The sequence below is a fragment of the Cynoglossus semilaevis genome, chromosome 18 (genome assembly GCF_000523025.1).
Source record: "Cynoglossus semilaevis isolate Cse_v1.0 chromosome 18, Cse_v1.0, whole genome shotgun sequence".
NCBI classification, from domain to species: domain Eukaryota; kingdom Metazoa; phylum Chordata; class Actinopteri; order Pleuronectiformes; family Cynoglossidae; genus Cynoglossus; species Cynoglossus semilaevis.
Genome location: NC_024324.1, coordinates 10248446 through 10262627, shown reverse-complemented (window position 1 = coordinate 10262627; position 14182 = coordinate 10248446). Strand labels below are relative to the sequence as shown.

The 14182-nt window shown below is 41.6% G+C and overlaps 1 protein-coding gene across 4 annotated transcripts in view; it reads left to right on the top strand.

Annotated features, from left to right (window-relative positions):
* The window catches only part of ripor2 (RHO family interacting cell polarization regulator 2), a 42224-nt gene that overhangs the window by 14316 nt on the left and 13726 nt on the right, over window positions 1–14182 (top strand). For 3 of the 4 annotated variants that reach the window (XM_017041222.2, XM_017041224.2, XM_017041223.2), the window contains exons 2-6: window positions 10180–10300; window positions 11818–11973; window positions 12264–12342; window positions 13054–13077; window positions 13351–13404. In XM_017041222.2, coding sequence (XP_016896711.1) covers window positions 10180–10300; window positions 11818–11973; window positions 12264–12342; window positions 13054–13077; window positions 13351–13404 — 434 coding nt within the window. Of the gene's footprint in view, window positions 1–5607; window positions 5628–10179; window positions 10301–11817; window positions 11974–12263; window positions 12343–13053; window positions 13078–13350; window positions 13405–14182 lie in introns of those variants that run through there. The other variant, XM_008331676.3, reaches the window with a different exon arrangement.

The following is a 14182-nucleotide window of genomic DNA, read 5'->3' as shown; positions in this document are numbered from 1 at the left end:
GATTTGAGTCGGAGGCGTTTGCTGCAGTGGATTGAATGCACTGGAAGAGTTTAATGATAGTCGAGTCAAAACTTCTCCTGCGGTTTCACCATCCAGACTTCCAAATTTAACTCGACCCTCAGTTTGCCACTGCCATGCTGCTTTGATGTGATCAAATAAATCAAAAATAGACAAATTCCTGAAACGATGTTTTCCCACAGGGGAAATTTGGGTCATTCTGTCACAGATGTAGGAGAACGATTTTTTTCACACCTGTCATTGTGCAAATAGAAGAGTTTATTTTTAGAATGTGTTACTCCTTAAGCTGGCAATAGAGGTATTTGTCACATGGAGAGATAACAGAGAGGAACTGAGTGACACCAGAGTCAGGGTGAGGGGCCACACTGTCTGCTTGGAGTCAGAGGTTATCTAGTCTCAGACACCGTGGTCTGGTCTTATTGGCCTGTCTCAACATGTCCTAGTCCACAATCACAGCTTCCTCAGGGGTGGGTGGGGGTGTTTTATGTTTGTTGGGAATTTTTGGTGTCAAGAAGGTGGGATGGGGTTGTTATACTGGGGTTAAGTGGAATGTGGAGGGAGGGGCTGAGACAGGGAGTGGAGGCCTGACGTGGGACAGTGAGAGGAGCAGCTGTGAGAATGAAGGTGGGAGGTGGTAATATACAGGATTCAAGTCAAAAAGAAATGTGTCTGTGTTAGATGAGAGCCACGGAGAACTGTCAGCAATCAAGAATAACGATTCTCTTTCATTTTTTTTCATGATGTGTTTGAAAACTTAAAAATAATTTAACCACAAACTAAAGATTTCTTTGTTACAGAGAAGCAAAAAAAAAAAAGAGAAAATCTTTTCTTTTGAGTTTCTGATACATTTTATAGTGGTTAGTTGTGGCAGAAACACCAGTGTCAGTTCTCCACACAAGATTTTTTTTTTGTATTTTTTTAGTGTACCAATCCTACTGACTTTGAGTGGCCCCTTTAATCCTTTGATCAGTAACTATGTATAAAGCCTAGGTCATATATCCCACATTCCTTTTCTGCCGAAACCTGCAATGTGATTCCACATGCACGTACGGGTTCATAGTTCCATTCATTCTAAACAAGGTTCTGCTTCAGTCTAACATTCCATGGATGCTTTCTGAACCCCATACCTGTACCTCAGTCCCAAAGAACATACCTGTGAGTCAGCGTAGCGTCACTGACTAGATTAAACAACAGATTTTGTTGTTAAACACAAGTGTCTGCAGTCATTGTGGTCCAACATTGATTCGACACTTTGGTAAGGTTAGCCATGATGTCCACGTGGTCCACACATGGAATAAATTACCCGTGTTCAAAGCAAGTATAGGAATGATTTGATCAAACAGTGTGGGCCACATATGTTTAACAGTTGTCCTTTATCTGCATACAGGCCACTGGCATAGAACCAGCTGGGTAACATGCACACAAACCCATATGCTTCCCAGATTTCAGTGGACATCCACGGATGCACATGCAGAATATGTAGAAAGCCTTGGAGGTAGAGGCGGTTTGAAGAGGTCTTGCAGTACTTTGTACTTGTAATGCTATTATTGGGGCTTAATCTCATTTGTCATTGTCATTCATTTCTAACCTTAAAACCCAATTTTAATTGGTGATGGCAGATATCTGCCCCTAAGAAATGGACATCCTACAGGATGATTATATATATCAGCCTTAAACACTGACAAGAGTCATTGGAGAGGAGTGGTTGTCAGCCGTCATCATATCAGTCCTGCATCATAGTCATGAATTAGTACATGCCTGTAGCAATGCAGAGACATATGAGGGTCTGTGGGGTCTCTGTGGCTGCTTTGTCTTCTAACACACCGAGACATTCTGACTAGATACTCAGATACTGAGGAAAGTACCTCAAGATAAAATCAACTGGAAGATTTTGTTCATTTGTTGTTCAGCTTTGAATATCTGCCAAGACTAAGTGAGTCAAGTAACATTTCCTGATTTAGGGGGGAAAAGAGTCCAAATTTTTTTTAGCAAAAAATATTTCAAAACAGTACTGACACTGTTATAAAACATCATTATGAACCATAGGGATATTTTTTGGCTAACGCTCAGTCCAGAGTGACCCTAAGTGTGTGCTTATTCAATATTTGTGGTTTTTGTATTTCACTGTATTACATTAGTGCTGATGTATGAAACATGATAACCACAGCGGTTATGGACCGCTAATGGACTAATGAGTTCAAAGTGCTCTCACTCTCCCCGTCTCCCTCTCTCTAATAATGTCTACCGTTGTGGCCTATTTTTTTCATCATCCTGATTTTGCCCTCCTCACCCAACACTCCCCCCTTCTTCCTTTAATCCTTTGCCTCTTTTTCCTCCAACCCCTCCTCATCTGTCCAACTCCCCCACACCCTTCACTCCACTCTCCTCTACAGATACAGACATAGAATTTATGGAAGCGGGGGATGTAAACCCATCCTCACCCCTCCTTCTCTTGTCTCTGAGCAGATCAGCACCACATTCTTGGTGGTGGTGGTGCAGGTTCCCATTAATCCTTCAGACATGCATGTACCAAATGAAACCACTGTGCGACATATGATAGTTGACACACACATGAACACTCCTGGTGGTAGCAGCTGTGGTACAGTTGTGCTGCCGTAAGCGTTTTAGCGTCTTAAGCTGATAATCGAACTGTCTTGATATTTGCTCCCTCTGTTGAGTCCAGCAGCTGGAAACGGCAGTAATGTTTTATTTTTCTCTTCTGTATACACCAGCACGAAAATTCATAACTACTTCTGTAAAAACAGCTGTCCTCATAATGTTTCCAGTATTTATTCCCTAAATGACTTGTATCTGTGCATTCAACATTGTCAGACTACTTTGATGGATCTCTTCTCCTCTCTACAGGCCTCCTTTGTCTCTGTCTTTTAGCTTCTTATCTCTTTTTGTTTTTATCTTTTTGTCGTGTGTATTTGTTTTTTGACTCTTAATCTCGCTCAAAAATCGGATCCTCGTCTTTGTGATTTCATTCAACCCCAATCATTTTCATCTCCATTAGGGGATACCACCCGCACCTGTTTTTTTTTTTTTTTTATCACAAGAAGAGGTTTTTGAAGAACCGGGAAGTGGGTGTTCCCCTTACCCAGCTGCCTCGGGGTGGTCATGACACACAGCTGTGTGATGACAGATGAACTGAAGAGGAGAGAAGGAGGGAATGACGCCGCTCTTTTGTCCTGCGGTCAGTCGTTTGGAGGATGACTGCTCTTGTCTTTGAACAGCAAAGAAAACATGTTTTATTTGAAGTGCGATTAGGATTTTTTGGTTGACAATAAAAACTAGTATTTTAGAAAGAGGAGTGTATGAGGACACTACAATCCATTCCTGAAAGCTTAATAATAATGGATGATGACAAATTGAATCTTCAGTCTCAGTCATTGCTGCTCTACTGGAACCTGTTTTTACATACAATTTCCTCATTTAGGTCTGCTGAGTCTGGGTGTAGTTGCTCTCGTCTCAGTGGCTCTGCGCCCTGTTGTCTCATACTCGGTAACGATGATCACCATCAACGTGTTCAAATATTAAACAGTTAAGGGAGAAAAAAATGAAGGTTTCTGCTCTTCTTCCAGGAGAGGTCATTTCAGAAACACGAGGAAGTGCTGTAGAAATGCTTGTTCTCGTCATTTTCATTTTTACCCTCCAGCCTTTTCACTTCTGCTGTAATTTTTCTTCTGGTTCAGTCGCCTGGAAAATTGTTCCTCTGTTGATAACAATGTGCTAATGGTTTAGTCAAGGCTCTGGTGTTGTGATGATTTCTGTTTGTACATCACACATACTTTGTTTAATGTATTTATAGATTTACCATGGAATTGATATAACCAGCAGGCTTTAGAATCAAAGAGAAGAAACACAGACTAAGGCACGTTCATCAAGCTCTCTGAATGAAAGTCGTTCTCTGCAGATGTTGCAGATGTTGAAACCTTTTGTACCCGGCACATATCCATGGCTCGGTTTTGTCTAAGAATCTGATAATGCCAGAAAACCTCTGCAGTCATTTTCCCATGGATGCCAACCTGTCACATGACTACTCAAAGCCTGTATTATCACAGTGGCAGTTATCAGGGAAAACGCACGCTGTCTTTTCCTGCTAAGAATAACAAATGGAGTTAAAATACCTGACGTAATCCAGTCAGCATTCCAGCACGGCAGCATAGGTGGCCACTTTCATCTTGTCCTAATGGGCCAAGTCAAGACCTGCGGCATGCAATATGAGTAATGGGTCCTCGTGCCGACCCGTAAACAGCAAGTCTTAATGTCGGTCAGTCTGTTAGTTATCAGGGGAATTTATGGTTCATGTCGAATTATAGTGTGAAATATATACCAGTCAGGCTGAGCTCCAAGATACTGTATTTCAGTTAAAAAAAATGTTGTGAGGAGAATCAGGGGAAGCAGTCACTTTGAACTAGAGGGATGTGTGTTCAATTCCAAGCTCTGTTTAAACCCCATCCCTCTTCATGTACTTTTTATGAAACTATATTAACACAGACCGGCTACCATTTGGAGTTAACTGTATCAGAGTTTCCTTTTATGGTAATATTTATATTTTGCTGTTGTGACATGCGGTTAAGTCCCTAGTGGCCACATTATTGTAGATGTGCTCCTCACCACAAATGTTCCTGCTGTTCTTTGTCGGTTCTGTTGGTCAAAAGACTTGATACATAAATTGATGTTCATTGTCATTTTCTCTTTTTCAAAATGACAAATGGTAAAGCATGTCAGGAGTCTTTTTTTCAAGGAAGGAAAACATATTTTGTCATTACTCTAAAGCAGAGACATATATAGTTCATAGTTCCCACAGCAGGAACACAACATTTTTGTTAGTGATGCTACTTCCTGGTATCAAGAAATGCACATGTCCTTTTCTTTTTAATGCCACAGACTTAATCTGTGATATAAATGTCATCAGACAGATCCATTCTTAATGCATACGTTTGGATTCTGCCTTTTGCCTGCTGCGTCCCAACACGGCAGGCATCGGTGATGAAGTGAGGCTGAAATGTCAGCAGCAGCTGTCTGAGTGTGACCTGAGTCCAGACATGCATCAGTTCATCTGGTCATCTGTACATTGAAATGCCACTCTATGTCCTGGCCTTAATTTCTCCACACCCTCCGCCTCAGGAGGACGCTGATGAGCTATAATTAGAATAGAGCGAGTGTTGGCTCACGATTATGATGTGCGAGGAAATGTGAACACACTACACATGCGAGTAGATGAATGTCAGTGGATGACTGGTGAGATGATCTTTGGTTCTGTTCCTTTGAACAGCACGTATTAATAACCTGTATTGGTGAATGATTCAAGGCTTGATTTAGGCCACGCCTCCTAATGCCATGTATTTCTGCAGCTCATTGCTGAACTGTCTTGACTGTCATGTGATGGAGTTGGCCCCACACTTTCCTCAGCAGACTTTGATTCTGTCTTCTACAAAAGTCATGCTCCACAACCCTCTGGTCACGAAAGGTTAAACACCATCAGATGACTGGCGTGTTCTTCAGCTAATACTGTTTCTTGTTTTGTTTTTTTTTTCTTTCTTTTTTTTCTAAGAAATTCCCGATTGGCGGCGTTGTGTGATCACGAGGCTCTGCATATTGAGGTCAGTGTGTGAGTCAACTCGATTATTTTGGGTCAGAGAAGCTCAGTCAAGCAGATGGAAACTCAGCTCCTTTCTACAACTGTAATCCCTACAGATGAGAATGTCAGCTTTGGTCACTTTTCAATGCTCACGTTGTGCTTTTCTTGTCTTGCCAATAATCGATGCAAGTCAACACAACATCTATTCCTGTATTCACATCAAGCCATTCATACACACCTCTGTTCAAACTGTCACGCACCTCCGTTTTCCATTTAAATGCAGCTAACAATTGGAAATGTGGTTGAACTGTCTGCTCAAAAACTCATTCAACCTGAAATTGAACACTGACAGTTAGACACTGGTCTGTATGCCGATGTGTCCCTTGGCCACAAATTGCATCAGGAAGGGTTTTGTGAAGAGCCACAGTAGTGACCCTGTAGAAGGGAGGGTTTAGGGTCAAACAATTACCTTTGTTATTCTAATCAATGACAGGGAAACAGCAGATTAATTAACATTAATCACAATTAATCAAGATTAGGTGTTGTGAGGTAGTGGATTACCGTTGATGGGATCAGTAGGTATCAGCTGTTTTTTCCAAAGCGAGCGACTTCGCCTGTTTACTGCCACACAGTGTGAGTAGTCAAACATTTCATCAGAGACATTGTCTTTGTCCAGTGTCAATGTTTGTTCCTTCAGGAATTTTCCACCACTGAGAGCTCACAAAGGGTGGACTGTGGAGCGAGTGTTCACATCTATAGGGGTGACTGTTGACCGAGCCTGTGATTTCTTTTGTACGTCAGGTATTCTAACCACACGTAGTACCTCACACTGTTGTCTGTTTGATGGGTGTTCTGCCGCCGAAGCCCTTCATCTGTCAACGTACAGGTGACAAAGCAGAGTGGACTTCAGTCATAACAGGGTCTCTGTTCTCAGGTTCAAAGGTGTGGGATTCTTCACTGTCAGTGGGTTGATGTTGGGGTTATTTAGGCCACATCCTTTAGTTTGTTTCATGGAGTATATATGAGAAATACTGTAGATCTTTACTTTTTCACTTGATGTTGAGATAATAAGTGCTTTCTGCAGAGCTCTGGCCTCAATGTACGTATGTTAATATTCTTCACGGCTTTGTCATGTTGTTTGTTGCGCTACTTCTCATAAACTCTGCTGATCACACACTCCTAGTGAGTTTCTTGTAGTTTTGCAGTCAAATTGCTGCATTTCATATTAAAGTTAATCTCATGGGGTTTTTGGGATTAGGGTTTTCATGGTGTTTACGTTTGCGTGGAGGCATTTTTACAACGGACTGAGTAAATTAATTACACTGGAGTTTGTCTTCCTGGCTGCGGTTGACATTTCAGAGGATCATAACAAGCTGCTGTGCTTGAGTGCTGTCAGTCTCAAACTCTTCCTTTCAGTTTTGAGGAAAAATATGGGCAAATTAAAAGACTGAAGAAAGAGTGCGTGTGTTTTGGATGATGACAGCCTGCAGTCAGTTTTGGCCTAGTTTTAATCTGCTCTTGCATTTCTCCTCATCTCTAAACCAGTCCCCACAAGCCGGGGGCCAAAGCCCGGGTGATGAAGTGAGAAGCTGTCAGGCACGTGCATGCATCCTGCAGGTTGTGATGGAACATGTTTCTTTATTTGCAGTCCCAGATCCTATGTCATCACTTTAATCCCCTGGATTAGTTCTGTTTCAACACAACCCTGCAACCTCACTTCTGCTTCCTTTCACAAACTTTTTATGTTGTTTTGCACAGAAGTATCTGAGGTCTGCTTTATTAGTGTTTTTCTTTCTATTATTGTCATCTTTGCCTGTCAAGTGGACAATAAAGAAAGTCCAATAAAACCTTTGAGGACCTTTCTAATGAAGTGGTGCTCACAGTCAGAGCAACATCTGCAAAACATTCACTTTTATGTCCATCAGATGGACTGCTGCTGGTAACACAAGGGTGTGTGTCCTACTTCTTACCGTTGCCTCATAACCGTTGTTTTATGTAACACTCTTACTTGCCTGCTGTTGCCATGGCGATGCTAATTTATACAGGAATTAAGAATTAGGCTCCTGTTGTTAAGGTGCACTGAGGGCTTTTTAACACTCGGACACTTACAGGAGGATTATTCAGTGGTTAGGTGTTTGATGGTGCGTGTTTGCATGTTTGTGTGTGTTCATTGAATATATACTGTATATTGAAACCCAAACATAAACAGTTGCAAAATACATGTTCAAAGTTAAATTTGTCTTTGCTGGTCCTGAAAATGTGTGATATGTCCTGAAATGTTTCTGTTTTAGACTCTTACCTGCAAAAGATTTACTTCATATCTATCTATATTATTGAATTCATAATTCATATATTTTCTTCTGTTCAGCTTTGAATGGATGAAAAGTGAACACAGCGGGTTTCTACCTGTACTCTCTGCTGACAGACAAGCTGTTCCGGTGTTGTTCCCTTGAGTCACGGCAGAACACGCTGCTCATGCTATTTTATAATATCAAGGTATTGGAGTAAATTGAAAGTGAACAGCTGGTATTATTCAGGTATTATTTGTGCACAGCGTTTCCTGTACCTCATCTCCCTCTTTCTCAGTTTGTTGCATGTAAAGCTGCACAGATCTGGACGGGAAGTGCAGGACACGGTTCTCTGTGCTGTGATTTGCCCAGAGGACGTGGGGTAACGAGATGTACCATCGTTTGCCTCCCACTGCTCCTCTTTTAGAAGAGTGAGTCACAAAGTCACAGCGATAAAAACAAGACAGGGCAGGAAGGTGTCAGTCGACCAAAGTGCTTCACAGCTCTAGAACAAATCGCTGCTCTTTTTCCTGAGAGGTCTTTTCTCACTGTCAGTCATGGTGGTAACAGTAGTAACTGCTGTGTTGAAGAAGAATTCTCTGCCACTGATATGACCTAGTAAGAAAAATCAGATACTGATAAATTATTTCAGATTATGAATGAATGATCTGATAAATTATTTCAGATTATGAATGATAGATAAACTCAGATTAGCCTGAAATGCAGCAGTGTTTAGTGGCTGGATGTCAAACTGTGTCCTGACATCACTGCATATTTTTGCCCGTTAATTCTGCCTTTTAATTAATGGGAAGCTGATTCCTCTGGTGAGTTCTCACTTCACTTAATCTGTGCTCACATTTAAACACAAACAGTAAATTTAATGAAACATATTCAGACTTTATTGTAAAAGAGCTTTTTTCAGTTTTTCCTTCATGTTGTCCTATGTTATCTTGTCTTACAGCTCGGAGAAAGAAATGCTGTCCATCACTAAGTCACAGTGCCATCAATGCTGTCAGTGTTAAAGTGAACCAGCTGTTATTAATAGCCTGAACAGTATCAGTCTCACAGGCCATTGTCGGCCAGCGCAAAACACGGATCTAGTCTTTCCTCCGACCCTGTGTCGGGTCTTTGTGTTTCTTTGTCAGTGTCACAGAAACCGAACTGAGGAGGTATCAGGTTACTGGTTCAATCAGAAGTATTACTCCAGTGTGTGTATGTGTGCTTGTAGGTGCTTGTTTTAGTATGACGACATGAGGTCCTGGTCTGCCGCTGGGGTTAGACGGATGGATTAGCCAGGACAAAAACTGCCGTGTCACTTCATTTGGCAGAGTTGTTAAACTGGTGGGATGTGTTAACATGTTTGTATAAGAAAGAGAACACATTCCAAGTCGAAGCTGGGTAAACTGAAATATTTGATGGGTGGTGTTAAAGGCTGAGCTGGAGACAGATGATCTGTGGTGGGCTGTGGTGACCCCTGAAGGGAACAGTCTAAAGAAGAAGAAATCTTTGGAACATATTTTCATAGCTCAACGTTGCAATTGATCTACTATTGGCGATCGACTTGAGGTAAAAATAAAACAGTTTTTGTGTGTCTCACTGTGAGGATACTTCACCCTGAAGAACCCTGAAGAAACACAAACATGGACCAAATCTCATCACACTGGATTGAAACTCTAACGTAATTATTGTCCTGGACTCTCCTCGCTGGACGCTCTCTGTTAAATCATTATCTGGCAGCTATAGATAATAGGCTCTGTTTTTATTTTCATCTTGTTCTCTAAATGCCCGCATGAATCGGGTTGCATCTCCAGAGAGAGAAATATTTTCATCTTGTTCTCTAAATGCCCGAGTCGTGTTGCATCTCCAGAGAGAGAACGTTGAAAGATCTCAAGGCGGCTGCTGCTAAAAATAAAACCTGATTTAAAAAAGATGCTTTTAACTATTGACAAAAGCTGATGACGTTTCTGGATGTTTTAACTTTCATAATTTTTATGATCGTATCAGTGGAGTGTTGCTGTCAGTGTAGGAGAACAGTAACCACCGCTGCATTTCTTGGACTCGGCCGTTGTCATATGTGATGTGACACTTGACAAAAACGTACCGTAACTGAAATGTCTATATGTTTGAGTGGTGACATGTCAGCACAGGCTCTGAATGCTGCTCATCCACATCGCTCGTACTGAGCATCACTACCAGTGTCACAGACCTTGAGTTCTGGACTTGTACAGACAAAGTCTGACGATTTAAATGTAACTATGTTTTGTGGGTTTTTTTTCCTCTCTCCAGGAGTGTCGCCCCACATCCCAGAGATCATGGCGGCCGGCACTCATTCCCCCGGTGGCCCTAATGGAATAATCCGCAGTCAGTCCTTTGCTGGCTTCAGCACACTGCAAGAACGACGCTCACGGTAAGCCTTAGTGAAACAAGTACCAGAACAGAAAAAGCCAAAGTGAGCAAAAAGCAACAAAATGATTAAAATGTATTTTATTATGTAGTCATTTTCACTAATATCATTCAGTGTTTTCTCAAAAGGATGTGATATTTCAGATTCATCTTTAGCCATGAAGTGGAAATAATGTACTTTTCAGTGTTTAAAGGAAGCTGGTTGTGGACCTAAAGGTGTGGAGGAACGTGAAAAAATTAAAAAGCTCAGTTTCCTGGTCCTCATTTTTATTCAGAGGGGCCGTCACACAGTCTGGGGTCAAATGAGTTCCTGTCAGATAAAGATACTGTATCTGTGTTCTGGCATCTTTGAGTCATCAGTGACAGGTCTGACTCCATCGTCACCAAACAAAGCCCTCTCACATTCACTTCACAGTACTATCTGGTAGATCCCAGACTTCCAGACTCTTCATCTGCTCTGGTCCTGCTGTGAGACACTATTTCTCTCCTCACTATCTGCCCAGACACTGAACAGTCTAATTGGATGGAATGACTGTGGTGTGGGGGCGACTGACAAGTTTTCATTATACTGAGAAAAAAAAAAAAAGGTTGATGGCAACAGGGAAACGACTTCCAGTGTGTCCCTTTACTCTGCCACTCATGGCTGAGAGTGTGTGTCCGTGTGCATGATTTATTCATGCATTCACACATCTGGGCTGGATTTGACAGTGTGTGTGTGTGCATGGATGCAGATCCACAATTCTCAGTTTCAGTCAGTGTATGGAGTTGTGTTACAGTGGATCCATACAGTGTGTCTCACTGCCCAAAGACCCTCCTGCTCTACTGCTCGTCTGACCCCCAGGCTACGCAGCGCTCTCATTCAAAGTTGCCCTACATTTGTGGCAGCTCAGTCTTACTAGCGCTGTTGGCATGCAGCAAGACGTGACGCGCTGCAACTTGTACAGCCTCAGTCGGTAGCAACCACGTTCCTAGAACGACTGTAGTGATGTTTAATTAAATGTTAGGAAGTCTGGAGATCAGTTATTAGATTATATAATAAATCCTAAAGCTGAATTGGTGGTTTTAACTACTGAATCTGAACTTCTCCTGGAAAGACAGAAAAAGATCAGACAGTTGAATGGTCCATTTGACTAATTGAAGTCTGAACTGAGACTGCAGGCTGTGTCGATCACACTGTTGCAGAAAACAGCCAAACAACAATTATCTCAGCAGTGTTTTTTCTATGTTTAGTGGAGGGCAGTGTGACACGGGCTGCACAGGTCGTGGACGGAGAGCGTCATTACGGAGGTGGCACATGTTTGCATGTGTTAGCAGGTGTGTGTGATTTGTGAACAGAGGTCAAGGTGTTTGTACAGTCAGAACTGTTCACTGAGTTAGTGGTTCCAAAATAGGGGGCGGCACACCTGTTGGTTCAGACCCATGTGACGCTGTGAAAACACAGTGATTTATACTTAGTCCAGAGTAAATCCTGAAGTATAAACAATCCTCACATTATCCTGTTTGCACCGTGTGTCCACACAGATGTAACTCCTTCATCGGGAACGGTGTAGTGCAGAAGAAGCCTCAGTCCAAGTCCAAGAAGTCTCACCTGTCTGGACACAAGGGAGGCAGCAGCTCCAGAGAACCTCAGCCCAAGAGACTGGAGGAGGTTTATACTGCCCTCAAGCAAGGACTGGAGTGAGTGACTCCACTGTGGACACACAGCAGACATAAACAGAACAGTTCATGTTATGACGGAGAGAATAGATGAAGTCCAGCCGTGTTAATAAACAGGGTTTAGTATATCACTAAACCCTGTTTATTAACACGGCTGGACTTCATCTACAAATGTACAGGCTGGTTTTCTAGCAACACTGTTAGAAGTTATTATATATATATATAGTTGTATATAGTTATACATTAATAATACAATGCAGTGATACAGTGCATTTATTTTGAACCTTGCTTGTTTTTCTTTCTCCCTCCAGAGAATACCTGGATGCACATCAAACAGAACTGGACAAACTCATGGTCCTGATGAAGGACATGAAGAGGAACTCTCGCTTGGTGAGAACCTACGTCACTGTCATTGGCTGATCTGTTTCTAAACTGCATACCCCTCCCCCCAACGGGGCCCTGCAGAATCAGAGACTGTATGATGTGATACTGAAATTAAAACTTTAAGATTTTTAAATAAATTGTTTTACAGTCATTTCAAAAAGTCCTGAAAGACTGTTTCCAGCTCTAAAGTCAAATCAAGGATATTAGTGTTTCCAACACTAACGCCTAGTCAGCAGTTGTATGTTAGATATGCATCAGCAGATCGCACAAGAGGCCCATGGGAAAATTTCCAGTTGGGGGTAAATCAGACACTACAGTTAGTGTTTTGTCACATACTTATATGTTTGTCCTGCCTTTTTTGCCTGCCAACAAGAACAAACATATAAGAAATTAGGTGAAACAAATTGAAGAAACAATCTAACGATTGTTCCTAGTTTTCTAATTCAGCTTCTTTGACTGGTTTCCATCTCTAAAATGCTCAAAATATTGTTACAATACCAAATTCAACCATGTTTCTTAAAACACAAACGTAGTGTGTTCAACTTTGTTGTGAGAAAAAGTTAAAAACTTTTTCTTTATCATATACTATATTGACAAGCTTTACTGCTCAGCTTTGAGCCATTTTCCCCCTTCCGTGATGTTAGATGGCAGTAGTTGTCTTTGAAGCCTGTACTGCGTTACTGTACTAACTGTATAATTATGTCTGTCTTTCTTCAGGGGGTGCTGTACGATCTTGACAAGGTGAGTTGACAGAAATGTATCTTTAGTTTCAGATAAATCGTTGATGTATAAACAGTTGAAAATGGAGAAGAAAAAAAGTTTACAAAAAGAAGTAGAAGACAACCTGATCAGAGAGGGAGAAGTCGTCAGAAGTTGATGGAGATGAGATTGTGCTGCAAACCTGTCCTTATTATATGTCTTTGTTTGGACATTAAAGTCTTTCTTTCTGCAGTTGTTTGTCAGGCGTTGACACATTCCCTCATGTACAGGTTTTCTTCTTTTTTTTTCCCACAGCAAATTAAAACCATCGAGAGGTACATGAGGCGTCTGGAGTTTCATATGAGCAAGGTAAATGTGATTTTGTCCTTCACTCTCTAAGATATTGTTCCTGTTCTGCAGTCAGATTTATGTCCTGCTTCTTTCTGTGGGCCATTAAATAAGTTTCACCTCATCAACTCTTTTCCTAACGCCGCTCCGCCTCTGTCTGTCAAACTCCCCTGGGAAGAAACCGTACTCATGCAATATTCATAGTGTCACCTCATTCAAGTCACTGTTTTTTTTTTTTGCACATATTAGTAATGTGAGGATTAGATTGTGACTTTATGCCAACCCCCCACCCCGAATGGATTAAAGAAATCTGAGGCTACAGTACAGTCTGCAGCTGCTAAACTCAGCTGAGCCCAAAGTCCAGATGATTCAGCTCATCTGTCTTTGTCCCCAGGTAACAAAAAGACTTTGCGTCACCTATGGGCCTCAGCTGTTTCTACATAAGACTGCACAGCTGCTGAGTGCACATACAGAGTAGATGGAGTCCATTTCATTGGTGCATTCTATATTCACAAAGCACATTCTGTACAAAAAGAAACAACATCCTGTGTCTTAGGACAAACATTAATGAGAGAAAATAAAGAGCCGTTACAGACAAAGAGCAGCAGCACTGCAAATGAAAACACCACTATACACTTCTAGTGGCCCATTAAAATGTCTAAAGGGATTAGTTCTAACCAAAATCCCTCTGTTCCGTCATTCTGATAAAGCTGTGGTGTTTTATTGCATACCTGACGTTCACTCTCTGCCTCATTATTAACTCCAGTTAATTGACTTTTCAAATATGGCTTCAGCAAAG